Source organism: Symphalangus syndactylus, chromosome 9 (assembly GCF_028878055.3).
Source record: "Symphalangus syndactylus isolate Jambi chromosome 9, NHGRI_mSymSyn1-v2.1_pri, whole genome shotgun sequence".
In the NCBI taxonomy this organism is placed as follows: domain Eukaryota; kingdom Metazoa; phylum Chordata; class Mammalia; order Primates; family Hylobatidae; genus Symphalangus; species Symphalangus syndactylus.
In genome coordinates, this window is record NC_072431.2 from 80667219 (window position 1) to 80689106 (window position 21888).

A 21888-nucleotide genomic window follows, 5' to 3' on the forward strand; every position below is an offset into this window, starting at 1 on the left:
AAGCTGTAATAAAACAGGTCACTTCAGCCAGGCCTGGGAAGTTCTGAACTCATTTACCCAACATAAGCTGGACTTAGCACTTCGGTTCCCATCTCATCGCCAAGATGGTAAAGCCCAAGTACAAAAGGAGAGTGCACCATCAACCTCTTCAATGCCAGCACAAACCCAGACTGAGGGCAGGAAGCAGGAGGTCAAAACATGAGGGACCAGGCCACAGTCTCAGGCCTGAATATGTACAGGCAAAAGAAATACAAGAACAGTTGTGGTAAGATCATTAAGCCCCTGGAATATCAATCAAAGGTGGCTTCTGGCACAGTGGCAAAAGTCCAGCCAAATATCAAATAGTTTGAAAATGCACACATGATTAAGCAGTCATGATTACAAAAACTTCAAGAGGAAGTGGATACAGTTATGAAGGATTCATACACAGTTGTCATGAAACAAAGCAAGTTACCAATGTCTCTTCTCTAAGATTGAATCCAGCCTCAACTCAAAGGTGCACATTCCTGATACTGAAAGTTCCTGATACTGAAAGTTTTAAAACTACATTTGGCCCTATGTCACAAAGGAAGCAACCAAATTTATTTGCAAGTGATATGCAGTCTTTTATAGAAAATGCTGAAATGTCCACTGAGAGCTATGACCAGTTTCTATAAAAGATCATGATTCAGTAACTGAAGACACTGGTGGGATAAATGAAGCACAAGAAGAGATATGTAAAAAGGGACAGTCCAAAGGAATACAGGGTGAGCTCTCCAGGGTTATAGATTCACCAGATGTTGTAGTTCTGGTTGCTGATGCTAGAGATCCAGTGGGTACCCATTCCCCTCACATTGAGCCTTAAGCCATACTTGAAAAAGAATAAACCCTGGGAACACCTTACATTTGTACATATCAAATGTGACCTTGTTCCAACCTGGGCAACAAAATGGCGGGTTGCTGTCCTCTCCTTGGATTAGCCAACACTTGCTTTCCGTGCAAGTCTTACTGACCCCTTTTGCAAAGGAGCATTTATTCAGCTTCTGTGGCAGTTTGGAAAGTTGTACACTGACAAGAAACAGATGAGTGTTGGGTTCATTGGCTATCTAAATGTTGGCAAGAGCTCTGTGATATAAACATAGTGTTCCAAGAAAGTTTGCAATGTGGTCCCCATTGTAGATGAAATATCTGGAAATACATTACCTTGATATGTTGGTTATGCTTCATTGACTGTCCAGGTTTGGTTTACTCTTCTGAGGACTTGAAGACAGACATTGTGCTAAAAGGAGTTAAGTAGGAAAAATTAAGACCCCTGAAGACTGCATTGATGTTGTACTTGAACAAGTAAAGCCAGAATATATCAGCAAGACATAAAAGATTAATTCTTGGGAGAATGCTGAGGACTTTATTGAGAAGCTAACTTTCTGGACTGGGAAGTTACTAAACGGTGGAGTAACTTACTGACTTACTGACTGTGGGTGGATAGTCCTCAATGACTGGCTGAGAGGGCTGGACTCCTTTCTTTGTCAAGCTGCTTAATGGAGAGTCACCTGTGGACCCCCAGCTTTCACCCTCCTAGTCTGTGGAAGTTGCCACAGAAGCAACCCAGAACAATCCAGAAGAGGAAGTGACAGAAAGAATACCAAAACTGTAGGTGAAGTGACAGAATCTGTGATTGAAAAAGAAAAAGAAGAGAATAGTCACTGGATGCTAACTCAGAGATGCAACTAATTCTTGTGCATGGGTTCAGCAAAACTTTGGCAAACTCAGTGTGGTGCCTCAGTCTTCTGGGGATGACCTGGTTCCTGTGGATATGTCATATCTGGAGAAAGAGCTTGAGAGCTTTTCTATTGAAGAAGAGGGGCAGAAGCAAGAGATGATGAAGAGTCTTACTAGGAATCTGAGGAAGAACATATGGAAAAATCACACCAAAGTCATTATTAAAGCTCTAGATGAGAATATTGCTAAATATCAGAATTTTTAGACAAAGCTAAAGCTAAAAAGTTTTCAGGAGTCAGAATATCCAAGGGACTAAGTGAAAAGATATTTGAAAAACATGAAGAGCAGAGAAAAATATCTGAAGAAGATGTAGATGATACACAGTATCTACCAAAAAAGGAAATAAGCAGAAGTCATAGAGGAAAGAGGAATATTCAAGTAAAACTTGCAGGATGCTTACATCTAAGGAATGGAAGTGAGCAGTACAGCAGCAACAATCCAAAAAATTTTGTGTGCACTACTATGAAACACACAATGTGAAAAATACAAACAGGAGCCAAAGGAAGACCAATGACTCAGAGGGACTGAAGCACAAACACAAAAATTCAGATATTAGGTTGTGTATTATACAAAAATATACCAAAAAAAAGAAATCATTGTAAAATCCAGTATGCTGAAGCTTTTCCCCAGTGTAATTTTCTAAATGTTCTACAGTTTTAGCTCTTAAGTCCTTGATTCATTTTGAGTTAATTTTTGTATGTGGTCTAGAGTACAACTTCATTTAGTTGTCTGTGTATATCCAGTTTTCCCCATACCATTGGTTGAAAAAAATTGTTCTTTCCCCATTGAATGATCTTGGCATCCTTTGTGAAAATCATTTGTCCAGTGATTTATAAATGCAAGGATTTATTACTGGGCTTTCTATTCTGTTCCATTAGTCTGTGTCTGTCTTTTTGGCAGCACCACACTGTTTTGATTATTGCAGCTTTGTAGTAAGTTTTAAAATCAGGAAATGTGAGACTTTCAACTTTGTTTTTCTTTTTCAATATTTTGGCTATTTGGAGTCCCTAGAGAAGGATTTTTGTTTTTCACGAAAAAAATGTTATTGGGATTTTGATAGAGATTGCATTGAATCAATAACTTTGTGTAGTGTTAACACCTTAATATTGTGTTCCAAGCCATGAACATGGTATGTCTTTCTATTTATTTGTGTCTTCTTGAATTTATTTCAACAATTTTTGGTAATTTATAGCATACATTATTCTACCACCTTGGTTAAGTTTATGCCTAAATATTATTTGATTGTATTTTAAATGGAACTATTTTCCTAATTCCGCTTTTGGATTGTTTATTGTTAATGTACACAAACAGAACTGATGTTTGTGTATCAATTTTGTATCCTACGACTTTGCTGAATTTATCAGATCTAACACTTTTCCCATCTTTCAGTGAAAATTTGAGTTGCTTCCACCTCTTGGCTATTGTGAATAATGTGACAATGGACATGGGTGGATGGATATGCAATACTTCCTAGAGATCCTGCTTTCAATACTTTTGGATATATACCCAAAAGCAGGATTAACTGATCACATGGTAATTCTATTTTTAATTTTTTGAGGAAGCTCTGTATTGTTTTTCATAGTAGCTTCACCATTTTACATTTCCACCAAGTATGATTTCAGTTTCTCCACATCGTGACCAATACATATTTTCTGTTTTTTTAATAGTGTCTGTGCTAATGGTTGTGAGCTGATATCTCATTGTAGCTTTGATTTGTTTTTCTCTTATGCTTAGTGATGTGGAACATCTTTTCTTATGCTTGGTCGTGAGCATGTGCTTTTTTTCTGAATCCTCTGTATACATGGCTGCTTTTAGATGTCTTAATTTCTCTAAGAGGCTCACTCCTGTTGCTTCTCTGGGCTTTACATGTTATGTTATATTTTTCAGGAATCTTTTGCCCCACCTGTGTTCCCATTGTTGTCTTCTTGTGGTTTTCAGGAACTGCACCCATCACAAACCAATCCCACAGGCATGGGACTCTCATACAGGTCAGAAGGTCATAAATTTAGTCTGCTCTGTTCTCTCAGTTGTGTAGGATGGAACCTTCCAGAGCTGCATTGGGAAGGAGGTGGGACAGTGGTGAGTAAAAATGCCACAACTTTTTTTTAATCATTTCAAACATGGCTCTTTTTTTTTTTGGATTCAGAACTTAATTGCTGTAGACCTATGGCTGGTTTCTATAGCTCTTGTAAAGTTATTTTAGCCAGTCTCTAGTTACTTATTTAATGTTTTCATGGGGGAATGATGGCCTGGAGCTTCCTAGTTCACTGGAAGTTCTTGCATCTCACTCTCAATGTATTACATTCTGATGTCTATCTGGATTTCCTAGATCTAATTTGAATACTCTTTTGTTGGCTCAACAAAAAAAGCCATTAGTTGACCATTTGTATTTTCTCCTTGGTGCCTACTTTTAAATTAGTTTTTATTTGTTTTTCTAATTGATTTATATGAGTTAATTATTTATTCTGAATAATATTCTTCAGTTGATTATATAGTTGCAATTTTTTTCCGAATTTTATTCCTTGACTATCGTTAACAAAAGACCATGAGATCTGCAAAGGCCAAAAGGAAAGCTTCTATTTTCTGAGAAGCAATGGATAGAATTGGGAGACACAGCCTTTGGTATAAATGAAGGTGCACTGCAGAGAACAAAGAGAGGGTTTGGCTTTCATAAAGTTCCTACCCATGTTCCCAATCATGTCTGTTTATGAAAAGGAGGGATTCAAACTTGTTCGGTTCCAGTTGGTTGATGTAGCCAAGCCCTGATTGGTTGAGGCAACAGAGTGATTGGGTTGCCTACAAGTTTGAGACCACAAATCCCTTTTCATTGAAGATTTTCAGATGGTCAGATATGGAATGTTCAGTCTTTGGTTTTAGGAGATACTCCAGCTTGGAGTTGTACAGGCAGAAAGTTTGTTGTCAAAGGCTGTATTTTCTTCAGAGAAACACAAAGTATGTGACCACTTACCAGCCTCTCACCTCACTATGAATGCCTACTTCTCTTTTCAAATTTAAAGCATCTCTGTTAGCCACAGAGAGTCCATCTTGCTTGGAGAGTCTTTCCACAGTTTTATTTTACACAGTCGTTACTTTTATGATTTTTAAAATTAATTTCTTAATTTTAGTATTAAATGTTTTACATTATGGTTAGTGCATTTTCCTTTTTAAGAAATTATTTCCTATCCAAAGTTCATAACCTTTTTTGTACTTTATCATGTTTTTTATGTCAATACTGATTAGTCACAAATCCTTTGTCTTTTTATTCAAAGAGTTGGCTAATTTTGTACTTTAAATTTAAATAACATTTTAACATTTTTCCCCAGTTCTACTTAACAGAGAAAAAATATTTTAGTATGTATACTAGGAAGGAGTGCTACACATAGGAACTATATGATGTTACACATATCATACTATGAGGGTTTATTAATTCCAAGAATAGTAACTAGAAAGTCATATTTATTTAAGCTTGTATTTAGATGATTTTATGCCGGTGTCATTTCTATTTTTGATAATCAATATAAAGCATATGTGTAAAGACTGCATGCAGATTTCTCCTCTGCATGTGTAATGATTTAACACTTTTGGTATCTTTGCTCAACATTTCCATATTTGTTCTTCAATAAATATTAAGGTGTGTTTTAAGAGAAAATGTACCATAATCAACACACATTTGAGAAACATCATTGGAAGCTTACTGTGTACATTACCAATTCAAATACTGTTGTTATTACTGGAGGAAATAAATCTACTTTGTTTAATTAAACTTTTTTCCATCTGAAACATTATTCTCCCAAATAAAACATCTATTAAAACTGAGGAACTCTTTGGAACATAGAATGGCAAATATTTCCTCTAAAAAAATGGTAAAATATTTCCCAATTTGGAAAAATACATTTTAAAAGTAAATGATATGAAATTAAAAATATAGTATGAACTAGATCCAAATATTAACTTGTATCATTGAATCATGATGCTAGAAAAAGAATTTTCTTTGATGGCCCATAATAGACATGCCATAGATGTGCTATTAACATATTCTGAGATCCTTGAGCAACCACATTTGCAATAGGAAAAAAAAAAAACAGAATAATCAAAGACCCCAGCCCAATTATGAGGCTTGATGGCACCACCTGATATCCATCCCCTTATCCATAATAGAACAGGTTGGTAGAGGCAGTGTTCCCGAGTGCATAAAGTTAAGCATTTATTGAGTGCATATGATACACTGTGTGATTTTTTTATACATTAATGTTATGAAATTGGTTATTATTGTATTGCACCTGTTTTACAAAATAAGGATAGTGGAACTAAGAGACTTGACTGTTTTACCTAAGATACCAAAGATAATCTGTGGCAGAGATGGTATCTGACCTTGGTTTCTTTCTGTTCTGTCATGCAGTAGTAGATGTCATCGTTTAATCAAATTCATGATTTCATTATCCTCATATTAGGGATGATCAAACTGAAGTAAATTAGATTAATATTTTCAAAATTGCACATTTAGCAAGTGGTAGAAATAGGACTTGAAATCAGGAGATTATTAGAAAAAAATGCAGTCTCTTTCCACCTAAAATACAGTTATTATGGCCATGTGTGAAGCACATTTGGTTCCTCCTGTAGTGTTGACCTCTTGTGGCTTCTGCTATATAACTTGAAGCAGGGGTCCCCAACCCCCAGGCCAGGGAACAGTACTGGTTCATGGCCTAATAGGAACCAGACTGCAAAACAGAAGGTGAGTGGCGGGCAAGTGAGCATTACAGCCTGAGCTCTGCTTCCTGTCAGATCATCAATGGCATTAGATTGTCATAGGAGTACCAACCCTATTGTCAACTGTGCATGCATGCAAGGGATCCAGGTTGCATGCTCCTTACAGGAATCTCAGAGTAAATAGTTAAAACTTTCAGTATATGATTCCACTTACATGAGGTATGTAGATTAGTGAAACTCATAGAAACCAAAGGTAGAATGGTGGTTGCCAACAGCTGGGGAAACAGGGAAATGGGTATAGAGTTGTGGTTTTGCAAGATAAAAAAGTTCTGTAGATTTGTTGCACAACAATGTGAATATGCTTAATACTACTGAACTATACACTTAAAAGAATTGAGATTGGAAATTTTATATTATGTGTATTAGGAAAATACTACTTATTAACTTACTCTTTTTTCACAGTGATCTGCAGCCCTGGATCATATAACCCCCGTGATGGAATTCATTGCCTTCAGTGCAATAGCAGCCTGGTGTATGGAGCAAAAACGTGCTTATAAGCCATTATCTTCAGTTATTCAGTGGTTTATTAAATGCAAAGTGTATATTTGAAATATTAACATAATAAATTATTATGCCAAAATTAATCATATTTTACAAAAAATGGTGTCATCATTTTAATCAAATACTGTATGTCCAAATGCTTTATGAGGGCGAAAATCCTCTAGTCGAAATCCATTAATGCCAAACCTACATATGATTCTAAAATATTTCTAGTATCACTGCATTTTAAAAATAGTTTCAAATATACTGTTATCAGGTTAGCCCAAAAGATTTTTCAGGATTTTTCAGAAATATTCTGTTTTATCTTTACTATATGTTCACTAGATCCAGGCCACCATATTCTTGTATAATAACTTTAATTTCAGTTTGTTTCTTTATTTTGATTTAAATGTATAGGATTTTATTCATTCTAGTTTCACCTTTCACAGTTTAGAGCCATATTTAAAGCCTGGGGTCTTATTGCAATTTTTAGCCTCTTTAATATAAGGCCTAGTTCCAACCACCCTGTGGATTTTTTAATATAGTTCAGTGTGACTATCTTAAACTTTTCAGTTTTAAGTCTCTTAAATTACCTTTTTGGCATTTTAGAATGGAGTAATTATTGTATGTGCCTAAATTAATAGTTGAACTTTCTTAGTGGAAAGAGAGAAAGAAAGAAAAATCAATTTATTTCCCTGACAACCCCTCTAGAAAAAATAATCAACAATCATCACAACCTTTATTTTATTTCTTCCACTATGAAAATGAATATTATATAACAGATATTAATTACTCGTACCATCACTAATACTTAACCTTGTCTGACATTGGGATGCTATATTTGAATATGAAATGTTATCAAAAATTAAAAGACTTAAATTCTAGGAAAATACATGAGTAATTTAGAAAATGTGTAGTTTCTCAATTTTTCTAATTATTGTTTCATTTATATTTGTATCAGCTTTCTCTCTTCAGCATGCACTGTTTTGCTCTTCATATTTCCTCTCTTAAGACATAAATGTTTGTAAATGGCAAACATACCCCATGCTGGATCTGGGCACAAATGTCAGTTCACCTATACCTAGGATGTGTTAGACTTTTAAAAATGAACTAGTTGATAAACTAGCCTCTCATTTTTCCATGCTATATACAAATATAACTAGAATTCTCACACAGACACAAAGGGAAGATAAATGACATGTGGTTGTACTTTGTTATTAGCCCTGGTAATGTTTTCTAAAAAAATTCCTTGGGTTTTCATCATTATGATGTAATTGTTTTTATACGGTTTAGAGATGTTTTTCTTTTTTTTTTTTTTTTTTTTTTTTTTTTTTGAGACGGAGTCTCGCTCTGTCGCCCAGGCTGGAGTGCAGTGGCGCAATCTCGGCTCACTGCAAGCTCCGCCTCCCGGGTTCACGCCATTCTCCTGCCTCAGCCTCTCCGAGTAGCTGGGACTACAGGCGCCCGCCACCACGCCCGGCTAATTTTTTGTATTTTTAGTAGAGACGGGGTTTCACCGTGGTCTCGATCTCCTGACCTCGTGATCCACCCGCCTCGGTTTTCAAGTGCCTTCTTTCCTCTAGTAAGTGACATATTCACATTACACTGTTCGGGTGAGTTACTGTTCTTCCCAAAATTACTAACACATGTATTTCGTAAAGAGTAAAAGACCTACTACGTCTCCACCTCTAAAAGCAGTGTAATCTACTAAAGTTTCCAAATTTCTTAATTGTGTAATAAATAATGGATTAGAATACATGTTCTTTTCTTTTTGTTCCTTATGTTTGCTTACTTTTTTCCTATATTTAAAATCTTTAATAATTTAACTTACAATGCGTTTTTCTGAGGCATGAACAGCGCCCCATTAACAGCCTGGGAAAGCAGAGGCAGAGTTGTTACGCCCGTGCTAAGTACTGGGGATCAGAATGCAATCACTAAGAGATAGGTGACCCCAGATGAGAGGAGATGAACAACAGGAGTGGGATGAGAGCAAATCATGGATTTTTAGCTACTGGCACACCAGAATGAGACCACACAAATATCTGAAGGCAGAACAAGGTAAGACTTGTAAAGTCCAGGGAAAGGAAACAAGCTGTAGAAATTGAAGCAAAGGGCTGGGCGTGGTGGCTCACGCCTGTAATCTCAGCACTTTGGGAGGCAGAGGCTGGCAGATCACAAGGTCAGGAGTTCGAGACCAGTCTGGCCAACATGGTGAAAGCCCGACTCTACTAAAAATACAAAAATTAGCTGAACGTGGTGGTGTATGCCTGTAGCCTCAGCTACTTGGGAGGCTGAGACAGGAGAATCGCTTGAAACTGGAAAGCGGAGTGTGCAGTGAGCTGAGATCATGCCACTGCACTCCAGGTTGGCAACAAGAGCGAAACTCCGTCTCAAAAAAAAATAATAATATTAATAATAAATAAATAAATAAATTGAAGCAAAGGACAAAATAGGAGAAGGAAGGAAAACATTAATTATTTATTTTTCTTGGGTCCCATAGTAAAATGTTCTTTGTTATATCACTTATCACATTTATTTTAGTTTATTATGTTTGTCTTCAACATTCAATTATACTAGGATACTCCTAGCTTCATGGACTTCTTCATAGCACATAGTTATATCCTTAATAATTTTTTAAATTAATGAATAGATCATTAAAGTTCTATGAGTATAAATACTTGAGTAATTAAGACAAAAGTTGCTTCTATTAACAGGTAGGATGTGAAATGTTGAATCATAGTGATGACAGTGTGTACAATAAAAATTATACATGAATCCCTGAGAGATTATTGTCATAAAGCAGTTTCAAGTGTTTTTTATTTATTTGCATCAAAATAATATCTTTTATATAATACTTAAATTTTCACAAAACTTTTTTTAGCAATTATATCATCTGATAATTATACCAGCCTGTGAAGTTACCAGGGCAAATATAATTCCCTGTTTTTATTTTATTAATTTAAGTTTTTCTTATTATAAATATGTAAGGTGTGTTTATTTGGCAATATGGTAAAAGAGCCTTAACATGTTTGGTCCAGTAATCTCAATGGAAATTTTACTACAGACGTAAATCAGAAATAAAGTGAAATATTACATCCAATGGTATTAATTTCTGTATTATATATAATAATGAAAAGGAAAATAATATAAATGAGTGACGATATAATTAGTTGAATAAGTTATGCTGTTTCCATTTGATTGAATATTATTGTGCCATTAAAATCACATTTACAAATTAATTAAGATTATATACACATGTGTACAATTGTTATCCATATTGTATAGATTTTTAAACCAAATGCACCAAAATGTTAACAATGGTTGTTTCATGTAATGGGATCATGTGTGAGTTTTTTTTTTTTTTATGCCCTCTGTTTTCCAAATTTTCTGCAGTGAAATGAATTACATTCACAAACTTGGAAGCAATAAATATACTTTGAAAAATTAAAATAGCAGCAAAGTAAGAAGACATTGTTTATCTCTCCAATATCAATTCACTTCTCCCCTTCTTCCTAAAAAAGCACCAAGTTTGTTTACTCCAGAGAATGATTCTTTTTAGCTAGTCAACACATAGCTTTTCTGGCCACTGCCTTGTTGTGACCATGAGGTGAACCAGCTTGAGGATGAAGCCCACAATGAGGACACACAGTGAAGATATGAAAAGAACTGGGGCATTGACGATGGTGTTGAATTACTGTCTTTATTGTACCTGAACCCCAGCCTGTACTAGACTTCTTAGTTCTTTTTTTTTTTAATTATACTTTAAGTTTTAGGGTACATGTGCACAACGTGCAGGTTTGTTACACATGTATACATGTGCCACGTTGGTGTGCTGCACCCATTAACTCGTCATTTAACATTAGGTATATCTCCTAATGCTATCCCTCCCCCCTCCCCCCACCCCACAACAGGCCCTGGAGTGTGATGTTCCCCTTCCTGTGTCTATGTGTTCTCATTGTTCAATTCCCATCTATGAGTGAGAACATGCAGTGTTTGGTTTTTTGTCCTTGCGATAGTTTGCTGAGAATGATAGTTTCCAGCTTCATCCATGTCCCTACAAAGGACATGAACTCATCCTGTTTTATGGCTGCATAGTATTCCATGGTGTATATGTGCCACATTTTCTTAATCCAGTCTATCATCGTTGGACATTTGGGTTGTTTCCAAGTCTTTGCTATTGTGAATAGTGCTGCAATAAACATATGTGTGCATGTGTCTTTATAGCAGCATGATTTATAATCCTTTGGGTATATACCCAGTAATGGGATGGCTGGGTCAAATGGTATTTCTAGTTCTAGATCCCTGAGGAATTGCACACTGACTTCCACAATGGTTGAACTAGTTTACAGTCCCACCAACAGTGTAGAAGTTTTCCTATTTCTTAGTTCTGTCAAATAAGAAAGTTTCTTTTGTTTAAGCAAGTTAGGTTTTCTTTTACTTGCAGCTAGAAATATTCTAATTGATACAGTATTAATTACAGGCAATTTGTAAAGTAGAGGATTAGAAGTAAGGGGAAAATACCACTTATCGTTTCATAACCTAGATGTCAGCAATGTTAACATTTTGGTAAATTTCCTACTTTTGTGTGAATTTTTTATTCATGCCATAGGTACCATATGTAGTGAGTATTTTCCTTAATATTATGATATATATATTTCCATACTATTTTATTCACTTCATTAACATAATTTTAATGACTATAATATTTCATACATTTCAGCAAAAAAACTACAATGTGGTTTATTAGTCTGTTCTCATACTGCTAATAAAGACATGCCCAGGACTGGGTAATTTATAAAGGAGAGGTTTGAGTCACAGTTCCACATGGCTGAGGAAGCCTCACAGTCATGGCAGAAGGTGAATGAGGAGTAAAGTCATGTCTTGCATGGCGGCAGGCAAGAGAGCATGAGCAGGGGAACTCCCATTTATAAAACCAGCAGATCTTGTGAGGCTTACTACCAGGAGAACAGTATAGGGGAAACTGCCTCCATGATTCAATTATCTCCACCTGGCCCCACCCTTGATATGTGGGGATTATTATAATTCAAGGTGAGATTTGGGTGGGGACACAGCTAAATCATATCATTTCACTTGTGACCCCTCCCAAATCTCATATCCTCACATTTCAAAACCAATCATACCTTCCCAATAGTCCCCCAAAGTCTTAACTCATTTCAGCATTAACTCAAAAGTCCACAGTCCAAAGTCTCATCTGAGACAAGGCAAGTCCCTTCTGCCTATGAGCCTGTAAAATCAAAAGCAAGTTAGTTACTTCCTAGATACTGTGGGTACAAGGTTTGGGTAAATACGCCCATTCCTAATGGGAGAAATTGGCAAAAACGAAGGGGCTGCAAGCCCCATGCAAGTCCAAAATCCAGCAGGGCAGCCAAATCTTAAAACTCTGAAATGATCTTCTTTGACTCCATATCTCACATCCAGGTCATGCTGATGCAAGAGGTGGGTTCCCACAGCCTTGGGCAGCTCCACCCCTGTGACTTTGCAGGGTACAGCTCCCCTTTTGGCTGCTTTCACAGGCTGGCATTCTGTGGCTTTTCCAGGTGCATGGTGCAAGCTGTTGGTGGTTCTACCATTCTGGGGTTGGGAGGATGGTGGCCCTCTTCTCACAGCTCCAATAGGCAGTACCCCAGTGGGGACTCCATGTGGGGGCTCCCACCTCACACTTCCCTTCCACACTGTCTTAGCAGAGGTTCTCCATGAGAACTCCACCCCTGCAGCACACCTCTGCCTGGACATCCAGGCATTTCCATACATCCTCTGAAATCTAGGCAGAGGTTCCCAAACCTCAATTCTTGACCTCTGTGTACCCACAGGCCCAATACCACGTGTAAATTGACAAGGCTTGGGGCTTCTTCCCTCTGAAGCAATGACCTGAGGTGTACACTGGCCCTGTTTAGCCACAGCTGGAGCTGAAGCAGCTGGAATGTGCAGGGCACCATGGCCCTAGGCTGCACAGAGCAGGGGGGCCCTAGACCTTGCCCACAAAACCATTTTTTCCTTCTAGGCCTCCAGGCCTGTGATTAGAGGGGCTGCTGTGAAGGTGTCTGACATGCCCTGGAGACATTATCCTATTGTCTTGGTGATTAACATTTGGCTCCTCATTACTTATGCAAATTTCTGCAACTGGCTTGAATTTCTCCCCAGAAAATGGGTTTTTCTTTTCTATCCCATCGTCAGGCTGCAAATTTTCCAAACTTTTATGATCTGCTTCCTCTTGAACACTTTTCTGCTTAGAAGTTTCTTCCACTGGGTACCCTAAATCATCTCTCTCAAGTTCAAAGTTCCACAGATCTCTAGGGCAGGGCAAAATGCCACCAGTCTCTTTGCATAGCAAGAATGACTTTTATTCCAGTTTCCAACAAGTTCCTCTTCCATCTGAGACCATCTCAACCTGGACTTCATTGTCCATATTGCTATCAGAATTTTGGGCAAAACTATTCAATACGTCTCTAGAAAGTTCCAAACTTTCCCACATTTTCTTGTCCTCTTCTGAGCCCTCCAAACTGTTCCAACCTCTGCCTGTTACCCAGTTCCAAAGCTTCCACATTTTCAGGTAACTTTTCAGCAGTGCCCCACTCCCAATACCGATTTACTGTATTCTGTTCTCACACTGCTAATAAAGACATACCCAAGACTGGGTAATTTATAAAGGAAGGATGCTTAATTGACTCACAGTTCCACATGGCAGGGAAGCCTTCACAATCATGGCAGAAGGCAAATGAGGAGCAAAGTCACATCTTACATGGTGGCAGGCAAGAGAGCATGTGCAGCAGAACTCTCCCTTTATAAAACCATCAGATCTTGTGAGACTTATTCATTATCATGAGAACAGCACAGGAAAAACTTGCCACACTATTCAATTACCTCCCACTTGGGCCCTCCCACAACATGTGGGGAATATTACAATTCAAGGTGAGATTTAAGTGGGACATAGAGACAAACCAAATCATATGGTTAAGCTGTTCTAATTGTTGGACATTTTTATTGCTTCCAAGTTTTCACTATTATATGTTGCATTACAGTTGACATCTTCTTACTTTAGATTTTGTGGTATTTTAAAGTTTTTTTCATGCTAAATACCCAGAAGTAGAATTGCTAGGTTTAGGTATTTCTAATCTTCTGGACCATTTGCCAAGTGTATTTTCTAAGGATTATACCAATTTCTAGTACCACCAATGATATATCAGAATACGTATTTTATTGCATGTTCTCCAGTATCTGATACTGGAGAAAAAGTCATTCATTTAATGTGATATATAGAAATGGTTTCTTCCTCTGTTAATTTTCATTTTTTTTTAGTATTGGTGAGGTTTAACTTTCTTCATGTAATAATGTTGCTGTTGCTGATGATAGTTATTTATTGAGTGTTTATTATGTGAAAGGTTTTGTTTGAAACCCATCACATAGATTTTCATATTTAATTTGCCCGAGTTTGTGAGTTATTGTTACTCTAATTAGTACATGAGGAAAATGAGTCACAATAATTAAATACCTTCCCAGGTTTACACAGCTGGTAATGGTGAAGATGTGTGTCAGTTACAATTTGGTTTTGTGGCAAGATCCTGAGGGCCCTGATTCAGTGGTTCCCCTTAGTTGGTGCAGTGGTTCTGCAGCATCCTCCTGACCTCAGACCACTTGTACTCTTGCCCCCAGTCCTTAGTGCAGCTTTTGTCCTCATGGTTGCAGGTGCTCTTATGCCTCCACGCTCTTAATTTGCCTTCTATTCAGAAAAAAAAAATAAAAATGAAAAACCCTCTACAGGACTTTTACATTATATTGAACAGAATAGTGTCACAGGCTTACCTGATACTATAAGGGAGACTAGAAATTGATACCTTCATTTTTAAATTCTCATTAATAGAGAAAAAAATTTAAAAGGGGACAAAGACTTTGAATGAGTGTTGAACAGGCCAGTGTCTTTTTCTTATACAAATCATCTCTTTAACTTGTGTGCATTGATAAACACCCTTCACATTAGTAACATGTACATTTAATGTCCCCATTCTCCTCTGCATGTAATACAACTTCAAACTGTCATCCAATTACTGCATCTCAGTTGATGCATTTTGAGTCACGGATGATATGTAGAAGTTTGCATCAGGTCTAGGGCTCATATGGTCTAGACAGTTTATCTGCCCCCACCTCATAAAATGCATGAGAAAGAATAGAGTAATTTAAAACTCCCATGCAGAAAATGGAGGAAAGCAAAACTCATCTCAGTACTTATCCAGGTGGACATGATACAGTGAGACCTTCCTGCTATCAACTTGGTTTTAGTTTGTTGGTTGGTCCCTGGTTCTATCCTGTGTGGTTGTCTTCCTTATTCCTTGCATTTCCCTTTCTGGAAGCTGCACTATATTTCAGTTCACCTTCTTTGAGAAGTCAGAGGCCTAAGACACTCACAGGCTGTCATCGGCCAGATTTGGATTTTTCAGGGGCAGTACAGTTTTCTTTTGCTGGGTTGTGTTGTGTTGTATCATCCTGATCAAGCATGGTGACAAAAGATGCGGAGGTGCATCTCTCCTTCTTTCTGCATCCAGTTCATCTTCCTGTGATCCAGGGCATGTTCATATCCTTCCATGACTATGGACACATTTATCTGACTTCTTTAATCAAGAAAGAGGCTCAATGCCTAGAGTGAGGAGGACCCTCTTGATTTGGGCATGCTCGAATTCCATCGGGCATGCTCATTTCTTAAGTCACTGGGAAGCCTGCCAATTTTGAATGAGGCTTGGAGCAGAAACTGGCTCTGCAACCATTTCAGGCCACTGTGAGAGGTGCTCTCTGCTTGGAAAATGTGACCCAGTGGTACAAGCATGCTCAGAGTATCATAGCAGATAAAGGTGTTGTGTGGACTCTTGGACAGGTTCCTAGAGGTGAGGATCACAGTGTGAACCTTTAGGATGTTAGAGAAAGCCATGCTATTCTCTGTAGATAACTATTCTCCTTTTGAGAAACAGCTTTTGGATTGGTGCTGGTTCCAGTTTGGGCCAACAAGTTACTATGTAATCTGAGCTACATCATGAGGTAGGCATTATCTAACCCACTGAGCCAGGCGTTATCTAACCCACTGAGTTGGGTAGGCATAGCAGCACTCTTTTATCCACTGGGAATGGTGTATTGGTGTGTACAAGATTGGGCTCAAGCAGGTCCAGAGGGAGTGGCAAGTTGCACAACCAAGTGGCTCAGACCTTCATGGTTTCCATTCCTGCCACCCCACTTCAGCCTGCACCTGTGACCTCATGGGAAGTTCTTTATGAAATCTGAGCATCACTTATAGAGTGCTGTACATAGTATGTTGGCAGCAGCCAAAAGTAGACAGCCCTACCCACAGGGGTGGTCCTGAAGGAGAGTGGGGAAGAGAAATGTCAATAGATAAGGCTCTGAGAAGTACACCAGTCTGTCCACCTTATTAAGAATGATAGATGACTAGAAGTATGGATTGCACAGATTTTTAAGCAATAAGTCAACAATTTGGCCCACTGATCAGAGGCATAGAAGGAATAAGATTGGAAATTTGGTGATGGTGTTGTGAGAAAAGTGTATGTAACTAGATATCTCCAAACAAGCACACAGCACGTAGGAATGCACACTAATGAGAAACTCAGCAAATAGCCTTAGTAACCCAGTGGACAACATGACTCCTGTGGGCATTGGTCAGCCTCTTTCTTCCTTGCCAATAGGCTCATGAACAAAGTGGCCATGAAAACAAAGATGGAAGGTCTACATGGTTACTAAGGCATAATCTAGCTACAGCTCTTCTGAGTGCCCAATTTTCTAACAGCAGAGTCCACCAAGGAGCCCCCAGTATGGCAACACTGACCAGGGAGAGAGCCAGCCACCTGGTACCAGGTTGATTACATTGGATCAAGTTCATCATGAGAGGGGCAATGCTGTGTTCATATTGAAATCTGATACAAATTTGCTTTCCCTGACTACAGTATTTCTGCCAAAACCACCATCTGTAGACTTACTAAATAAATTTATTGCTGTCATATTCCTCACAGCAGTGCTACTGATCAGGGAACTCACAGTTAATGACATGTGGCAGTGGGCTCATACTCATGTAATTCATTGGTCGTACCACGTTCTCCATTACCTTGTAGCATCTGGAGTAATAGAATGGTGGAATGGGCTGCTGAGTACGCTTATGGTGCCAGCTGGGTGACATCGCTTAGTTGAGCTAGTGTAATTTCCTCCTGGGTGTGATTTTTTTGCTCTAAATCAGCAACTAATAGCAATTTGCCAAATCACCCTCTTTGGTTCTGTGGCCAATGGTGTTTTTGTGAACACTGTAAGGAGGTCATAGTGGAAGCCCCTAGAACTCTCCCTTCCAATATGACTCTAATATATGGCGCTGTTGCTTCCATGATTAAGATTCATGGGTCTCAGAATTGTGTATGGGTTGGAGGGGTGTTGATGGGAATAGATTCTCACTACTACCCTGGATATCCACTAGCAAAACATTTGCTTCCTGTCTCTGTAATTTTGGACTCTGCTAGTTTGGAAGTCATAGTTCCCAAGGGAGGAATGCTTCTAATAAACTGAAACCCAGGACTGCCACCTCATGTTGTTGAACCAGCTGGCACAAAATAAGTTACTGTACTGGCTGCAGTGATTGATCCTAAACATCAGGGGGAAATCGGGTTGCCATTACACAACAGAGATGGGGAGATCCTCTGTGGCATATCTGATTACTCTCTTGTTCTGTGGTAAAAGTTAATTAAAGACGGCAACACCCAATATAGGTGGGGTTGGTAATGGCACAGAATGAAGGTATGGCAGCTATGAAAATGTGGCTCTCTGACCTTCTGCTGTAAGGAGTCACTGACCAGTGGCTCCACTGCTGCACTCTGATTCCACTGTGTTTGCGCTGCGTCTGTGCTTCTAGACTGAGTACAGCAGAGGCCTGCTGCTGGTCTTTCCCGGCTATGCGAGAATTTCCTGCGGCCGCTATGGCTGGAGGGCTGCTCCTCTGCAGCCAGTTGCTTCTCAAAGCTAACTGGAGTCTAAGGCCTTCCCTCCTTCCTGCTCTCCTGCATTATTATGCAGAGGATCTCCCAGCCTCTCCTCTCTTCCTTCCCTTTTTCTCTCACAGACATTTTAAACTATAATACATCTCTTACATGTCTAATCCTATTTGTGTGACAGTTCCTCAGAGGATCCAAAGTAACCCAAGTGATGCCAGGAGCCAGAAGTGGTCTGAGAATACAGGCAGTGGGATGGGGCTCTGAGATTCATTCACTGCCCACCCCGTGGGCAAAGAGGGTACCCTTCTGAGTGGCCTGTGTATGCAGGGTTATGGCTTAGGCCTAAGAAGGAGATAAGGGTGCCACCAAGGACAGCAAAATTGGCTGGCAACTGTTAAGTGAAGCAGATGGTTTGAAAAGGAATGAGAAACTGAGGGCTTTAACAAGATTGAAGACTTTGGGCAAACTTACTGCCAGAAAAAGTGATGGACAACACAGTAAATGAGAAATGCCTAAGCTGCAGGTGGTAGAAGAAGGAATAGAGAAGCTGATGGAATTGGGAATGCTGGAGCTGATAAATTATGTGAAGTTAAAAAAAACCCAACAGAGCATTATGTCCCACAAGAGGACTCAAGGACACACCATTCATGGCACTATCAGGGACACACTTGTTGTCTGAGCAGCACCAGCATCGCTAAACACCTAATTGGTGGGTTTTCTCTATTGGCCAGGATTGATGGGAGGAAAGGTAGAGATAATAATGCAAGAACTACAGGCAGATGGAATGCTTAACTATGGGGCACCAAGTGACTACACAGAACTGCCCATTATGCAGAGTCCACTGACCCAACAGCAGTCCATTCAGGACTGAGTCCGAGCAGGTCCTGAGGGCCCAAGTAGGCTACATTCGCTGACAGACCAAACTCCCAAATTACCCACAACAATCATACCATTTCCCTTCCCCAAGCTCACATGAGGAAAAATCCCAAGCTTGATTTATGCGTTCTGTCAGTGGGTGAAGCCAAAATTTGATAGTGACTGCCCTATTCTAGAGGGAGACCTGAAAAACAGTGGAGAAGGGAGAATATGTATAATTCTTTGACAGCGGCCAATGATGTGGCTGCAGCCAGGGGCCTGGAAGGAAAGACCAAAAGACTGGAGACAAGGAGGTCTGAGGCAGAAGCCTGTGGATGGACACATGGGCATGAGTGCAAAGTGTGAAGACTTTTCAATCACATAGTTAACACTCAGCAGAAAACACGTACCTTAAAAGAGGCTCTGAACAACCAAGTAGGTAACTTTTTCCAGGTGATTGGCATTGGCCATCTTTCATCATCAGCTCCACCAGAACCGCACATAGACCTATGGAGGGAGCGGCCAGGATAGAGCGATGGAGTGACATATGCACCCAAAAGCATGGACAGCTGCTTTCCCAGGCTTGTCTAGCTACCACCACCTCTGAATGTCTAACCTATCTGGAACAGAGTCTAACACTGGGGCCTGATATAGCACTGTTCCCCAGGGACACCAATCATCCACTCAGTAGCAAATTAGTGCCATCTGGCCCCTGTCCACTGGTTCATCTTTACAGGGATGTATACATACTCATTGTGTGTGTGTACATACTATATCTGTGTACATATATCTCACCACCATCCAGGGGCTAATAGGAGGGCTGATGCCCACTCATGGAATCCTGCACAAAAGAACATATGACCAGGACTTAGACCACTTCTCAGCACAGGAGGTGCAGAAATGGACCAGATACCACCAAACGGGTCAGGAGTGCTGCCTGCTTTCATGCCTGGAGAGTAGATGAAGAGGCCAGCTCCTGCTGGGCCCATTCAAATCAGAGGTAGGTAGTTGTTTACCTGGAGTCGGGTGCACATAGCCAGAAAGGTTTTTTGCTGTTAGATCATCCTTTTCCTGTGCATTGGGTTTTCTTGGAGTGTTTATGGTCGGTGCCTGTTGGTGGGCCTGGGATTTATGGGAGGCAATAAGGAAACCATGGAACAGACTGGGGTGTCGTTCCTCAAATCCTGAAGTCCTTGGGCAGCCACCGCCTTCATTCCAACTTTCAGAGTTTTTTATGGTTGTTTGTTGTATTATGTCAAGGGTTTTTATTAGTAAGAGGGAGAACCCAGGAGAAATGGGGCTAGTCTATCTTGACAGAACCAGAAGTTTCCCATAATATAATTTTATTATCTTCTTAACATTGCAGAGTCTCCAGTGACAGCCCCTTTTCCATTCTATTGTGACTTCTCCTTTGACCTTGGCCTCCTGAGTAGCTGGGACCACAGGTGTGTACCACCTCACCCATCTTGGAATTTTGTTTCTTAATTTGCAACATATGGAGACATTTTATTTAGTGATAGCTTTTCTTGTTGAGTTAGGGTTTAATTGAATTGTCAGGATTTATAATTCATGTGATGTCAATGCTTTATAATGAAACTTTATAGCTCAGAGTAAAGTCATTGTTTGTAAATTTTCCACATGCTTGTATTTTGCAATTTTTTCATGAAGAATTATGCATCTGTTTCCTAGGTCAGCTTGGTTAATTCTGTTGTTCAGGTATTTATGTATTTTATGAACATTTTGTCTCCTGTTCATTCACTGCTACATATAAAAAATTACCCTGTAAATTATGGAATGCCTCCTTGCCTTATCAAAATCTAGTACTTATTTGTGCTTTTACCATTTTATAACGTTATTATTATTATTATTATTATTAGAGACAGAGTCTCGCTCTGTCACCTAGGCTGGAGTGCAATGGCACGATCTTGGCTCACTGCAACCTCTGCCTCCCAGGTCTAAGCGATTCTTCTGCCCCAGCCTCCCAAGTAGCTGGGATTACAGGCACCTGCCATCATGCCCAGCTAATTTTTGTATTTTTATAGAGACAGGACTTCACCATGTTGGCCAGGCTGGTCTTGAACTCCTGACGTCAGGTGATCCACCTGCCTCGGCCTCCCAAAGTGCTGGGATTACAGGCGTGAGCCACCGTGCCCGGCCTATAACCTTATTCTTTAAAAATGCAATTTAAATAAATATATTTTAATGAAATGAAAGCTGAAAAATTATCACCAGTAGAAATTCACTGAAAGAAATATTAAAGAGTAGTCTTCGGGCAGAGGGAAAAGGATTTACAATGAAAGGTGAAGGAAGCAATAAAAAACAAGAAAATGGCAAATGTGGGGTTGTGGCTAAATGAGTAATGACAGAAGAAGAAGAAGGAGGAGGAGGAGGAGGAGGAGAAGAGGAAGAGGAAGAAGAAGAAGGAGAAGAAGGAGAAGGAGAAGGAGGAGAAGAAGAAGAAGGAGAAGAAGAAGAAGAAGAAGAAGAAGAAGAAGAAGAGGAGGAGGAGGAGGAGGAAGAAGAAGAAGGTTTTCATATTTAAAACACACAGAATTAAGATATAGCAAAACAGTAGACACGGTGAGGAAATAGTTAATGCATTGTCTATAAAAATGATAAAAGCACCAATAAGTATTAGGTCTTAATAAGTCACAGCTGTATACTATATAGGGCATTAATTATATGTATGGAATTCTAAGTTGGCAGTTCTTTTCATTCAGCATATTAAAGATGTTTAACTGCCTTCAGAATTCCTTTTCTTATCCAAAGATAAGAATATTAAACATGCATCAGACATTCGCAATTGTCATAATTCTTTTTTACATGGAATCTGTTTCCTCTGGCTGCCTTTATGATTGTCATTTTTTCTTCCTTTCACTGTAGCACTGCTAGTTGGGAATTCTTTGTTTTATCGTCTGTCATCAACTTTAGAAGCCCATCAGCCAGTTTCTTTCTAACCATTGTTTTTCTGTTCCATCCTATCCTTTTCCACTTCAAATTAGTATCTGCTACATTCTTTACCTCTTCTGCATTTTCTATC

The 21888-nt window shown here is 39.1% G+C and overlaps 2 protein-coding genes and 1 pseudogene across 5 annotated transcripts in view; 2 read left to right on the forward strand and 1 right to left on the reverse strand.

Annotated features, from left to right (window-relative positions):
• Positions 1-7109, forward strand: part of ZPBP (zona pellucida binding protein) — a 153221-nt gene extending 146112 nt beyond the window's left edge. For 3 of the 4 annotated variants that reach the window (XM_055293176.2, XM_063609571.1, XM_055293175.2), the window contains one exon: positions 6928-7109. In XM_055293176.2, coding sequence (XP_055149151.1) covers positions 6928-7022 — 95 coding nt within the window. In that variant the 3' untranslated portion in view covers positions 7023-7109. Of the gene's footprint in view, positions 1-3785; positions 3838-6927 lie in introns of all 4 variants that reach the window. The other variant, XM_063609570.1, reaches the window with a different exon arrangement.
• On the forward strand, positions 105-2360 carry LOC129490487 (nucleolar GTP-binding protein 2-like; annotated as a pseudogene).
• Positions 7110-14344: 7235 nt separating the features above from the next.
• VWC2 (von Willebrand factor C domain containing 2) overlaps positions 14345-21888 on the reverse strand; it is a 158394-nt gene continuing 150850 nt past the window's right edge. Inside the window, exon 6 of the transcript XR_008660127.2 lies at positions 14345-14743. The gene's annotated coding sequence lies outside the window, so the exon portion shown is untranslated. The remainder of the gene's footprint in view (positions 14744-21888) is intronic.